This window comes from Podarcis liolepis (assembly GCF_965112155.1).
Source record: "Podarcis liolepis genome assembly, chromosome: 1".
NCBI classification, from domain to species: domain Eukaryota; kingdom Metazoa; phylum Chordata; class Lepidosauria; order Squamata; family Lacertidae; genus Podarcis; species Podarcis liolepis.
In genome coordinates, this window is record NC_139554.1 from 82927037 (window position 1) to 82930673 (window position 3637).

General features: G+C 43.9%; 1 protein-coding gene across 1 annotated transcript; it reads left to right on the forward strand.

Moving 5' to 3' along the window:
• Window positions 1-2182: 2182 nt before the first annotated feature.
• On the forward strand, window positions 2183-3115 carry LOC310689336 (olfactory receptor 5T7-like; the record flags this gene model as incomplete). Its single annotated transcript, XM_083466937.1, has 1 exon — window positions 2183-3115. One exon carries the CDS (start codon window positions 2183-2185, stop codon window positions 3113-3115), a length of 933 nt encoding a protein of 310 aa, XP_083323063.1.
• Window positions 3116-3637: the final 522 nt, after the last annotated feature.

A 3637-nucleotide genomic window follows, 5' to 3' on the forward strand; every position in this document is an offset into this window, starting at 1 on the left:
TGTAAAGTGAAGTACAGTCATCCCTCGTTTTGCGGCCAGGGTCTGTCCTGGAGTCCCGGCCGCTAGCCAAAAAAGGACGCAGGGCAAAGCCATGCGTCTGCGCACATGCATGGAGCGGTTTGTGCTTCTGTGCATGCATGAGCAGCAAACCCGGAAGTAACCTGTTCTGGTACTTCTGGTTTTGCTGCGGACGTTTGCTGGAATGGACGCTAGACAAGGTGGACGTTTGCGGAGGTATTACTGTACAGCATAGGCAATCTGCTGCTCATGTGAATAAATGTCAGAACTGAATTAAACTTTGGCTGCCTTCAGTTGGGCTTGTATAGCTCTATTTACGCATTCCGCTTCACACAGCTGTAATTGTGTAGAAAGTCAGAGTGGTGCTATACCTGACTATCTGCCCCTAGCTCTATGAAGAGGCAGAGAGGGCAAAATCTCCACTCCTCTATTAAACCATGCTGCAGCTGCATTTAAATGGAGGGCAAAGTGCTTCACAGAGCACTTTAGCAAACAAATTAGGACGGCTTAAGGACTCCAATCGGTGTGAAGCTGGTTTGAGATACAATGCATCAAATAGTAGCATTGTATAAGAAAGTACTAGATACATGTGTATTTTGGGTAATGTCATGTGAACATGTCCAGCACTGGAAATGCAGTTGAGTACACACTAAAGGGGAGTCTGAACACAGCCTAAGTAGCAGTCTTAAGGAGCTCCTTATACCAATGGATGAAAAGTTAAACTTATAAAACTAATTAAATAAACTTGTTTATGTGGCAGTTCATCATCAAGGATACCTTATTCTTCCATGTAGGAAATACAATGGGTAGGAATAATATGTGGCACCAGAGCAGTCTTGTGTACCACATGCTACACCAATGACCTAATACCAGAAGCTGTGTGCAAAGATGCAGGGCTGTCATATGAACTAATGAGTTAAGTTCTGGATAGTTTCAAGGAGATTTCCCCCTAAGACAAAAATCCTCTTGCGCTTTCATCTCCCAACCTACCGCAGAAAAACAAAGTCCAAGTGCAGCAACAACTTGGAAAAGAAACAAACAAATTCAGAATCATTGTGCTCTTGGGGTGAGGCCACGGTATAGGCACTCTTAGGGAGAGAAACAAGTATTTCCAGTGATTCATGGTTTCATACAATAAACAATGCTGAGAGCTTGCTGAGGAGCCATTTTCATGCCTCTTAAAGGTACAGTTAAAATTTTAAAATCTGATCTTGTTTCCTTTCTTAGAAATATCTTATTCCAAAAGTTTTATATGTATATGATGATATATCAGTTGATGGTGATATTTGTGCATTTGGATATGAATGGTGAGAAGCCTCAATTGTAGCAATTAAAAACATGGAGCATAAAATAGCAGTGAAGATATTTAAAGAGATGGGAATAGAAAGCAAATCAGAAACATTCTAAATTGATGAAGAGGTTTTTTCTGCCAAATGTTTCATGTATATGTTGTTGTTGTTGTTTAGTCATTTAGTCATGTCTAACTCTTCGTGACCCTATGGACCAGAGCACACCAGGCACTTCTGTCTTCCACTGTCTCCCGCAGTTTGGTCAAACTCATCCTGGTAGCTTAGAGAACACTGTCCAACCATCTCGTCCTCTGTCGTCCCCTTCTCCTTGTGCCCTCCATCTTTCCCAATATCAGGGTCTTTTCTGGGGAGTCTTCAATTCTCATGAGCTGACCAAAATATTGGAGCCACAGCTTCAGGATCTGTCCTTCCAGTGAGCACTCAGGGCTGATTTCCTAAAGAATGGATAGTCCATTCTTGCAGTCCATGGGACTCTCAAGAGTCTCCTCCAGCACCATAATTCAAAAACATTAATTCTTCGGCGATCAGCCTTCTATATATTAACCAGTAAATATATGTTTTAATACTCAAACTAGGGGGTGTCAAAGACATGGCTAAAGGTTTTGCCAGGAGGTGTAGAGAAAAGGTAGGATTTGAAATATTGAAGAGAATGGCAGGATTTGGAAATGGCTTGGATATAGGAGAAGGAAGGAGATGAGTTGGAGATGATTCCAAGCTTGGACACAAAGGAGTTGACCTTGTAGACTATTACAGCATTAGCAGCCAACTAAAATAAAATATTTTTTCTTTCAGCTCCAGTGCCATCAAGTGACAGAGACAGACAAAGACTGGCATGCAAGAGCAGCATTGAAGGAATGTCTGAGGGAAATGGCTCCTTGGGAACAGACTTCATCCTTTTAGGATTTACAGATCAGCGTGAGCTCCAGGTTTTGTGCTTTGTGCTCTTCTTTGCCATTTATATTTTCACCATGGCTGGGAATCTCGGCATGATTGTGTTAATCAGGATGGACCACCGGCTCCACACACCCATGTACTTTTTCCTTAGCCATCTTTCCTTCCTAGATGTGTGCTATTCTACTACAATTGTCCCCAAGACCTTGATGAATTCTTTAGCAAACAGCAAATCCATTTCTTTCTCCGGATGCACCATTCAGCTCTTCTTCTTTGCAGCTTGTGCTACCACTGAGTGCTACCTGCTGGCTGCCATGGCCTATGACCATTATGTTGCCGTTTGTAACCCTCTGCTGTATGCGGTTGTGATGTCTCATAAGCTTTGCATAGGGCTGGTGGCTGGGGCGTACGCTGCTGGTGTGATTAGCTCAGCCACACACACCATTTCCATCTTTCACCTGCCATTCTGCCGTTCTCGGAGGATCAATCATTTTTTCTGTGATGGGCCTCCACTCCTAACTCTGGCCTGCTCAGACACACATTTCAATGAGATGCTGCTTTTTGCAGTTGTTGGCTTCAACATCATAGTCACCACTGTTATCATTCTAGCATCGTACTTGTCTGTCCTCACCACTATCCTGAAGATGCGGACAACGGAAGGCAGGCGCAAAGCCTTCTCCACCTGTGCCTCCCATTTGGCCTCTGTTGCTTTGTACTATGGGAGTTCCCTCTTCATGTATTCAAGGCCCAGCTCAAGCTATTCCCTAGATCAGGACAAGGTGGTTTCTGTTCTATACTCAGTTACAATCCCCATGTTGAACCCTCTCATCTACAGCATGAGGAACAAGGAGGTGAAAGATGCCCTCAGAAAAGTGAGAGGCAGATTCCTTTCTTGATGACTAAAACTGCACAGTAAGATGGGGGGGGTTCATACATTTTTCTGATGCAAGATCCAGGCAGCGTGGCTAACCAAATGTCTGGTGGTCTCAGGGCAGAGGTGGGGAAGCTGTGAGCCTCCAAATGTTGCTGGACTCCAGCTCCCATTGTCTTTGACCATGAACCATGTTGGCTAGGGCTGATGGGAGCTGACGTCCAACAACATATATAGGGCCACAGGTGGTCCACAAGTGGGGAATGCCCACAGGATCTGCCATCATATAATATGTTGGAAATGCTGCCCTCTTTAAGAAATACGTTCCTGCCCTGTTCTTGACTTGGTACAGGAATCTCTGTGCGATTTTTGTTTGTACAGAATCATCTATTCCACTTGCACGATGTGCAATACATTGGTGTTTTATACTTTTTGATAAAGTTAGATGTCACTTCTGTGCAAAGAGGAAGTAGAAGGGGGGAGGGAATCAACATTTGAGTGCCATAATAACCACATGCCCAACTTTGCTCTGTTTCTTTTGAGTCTG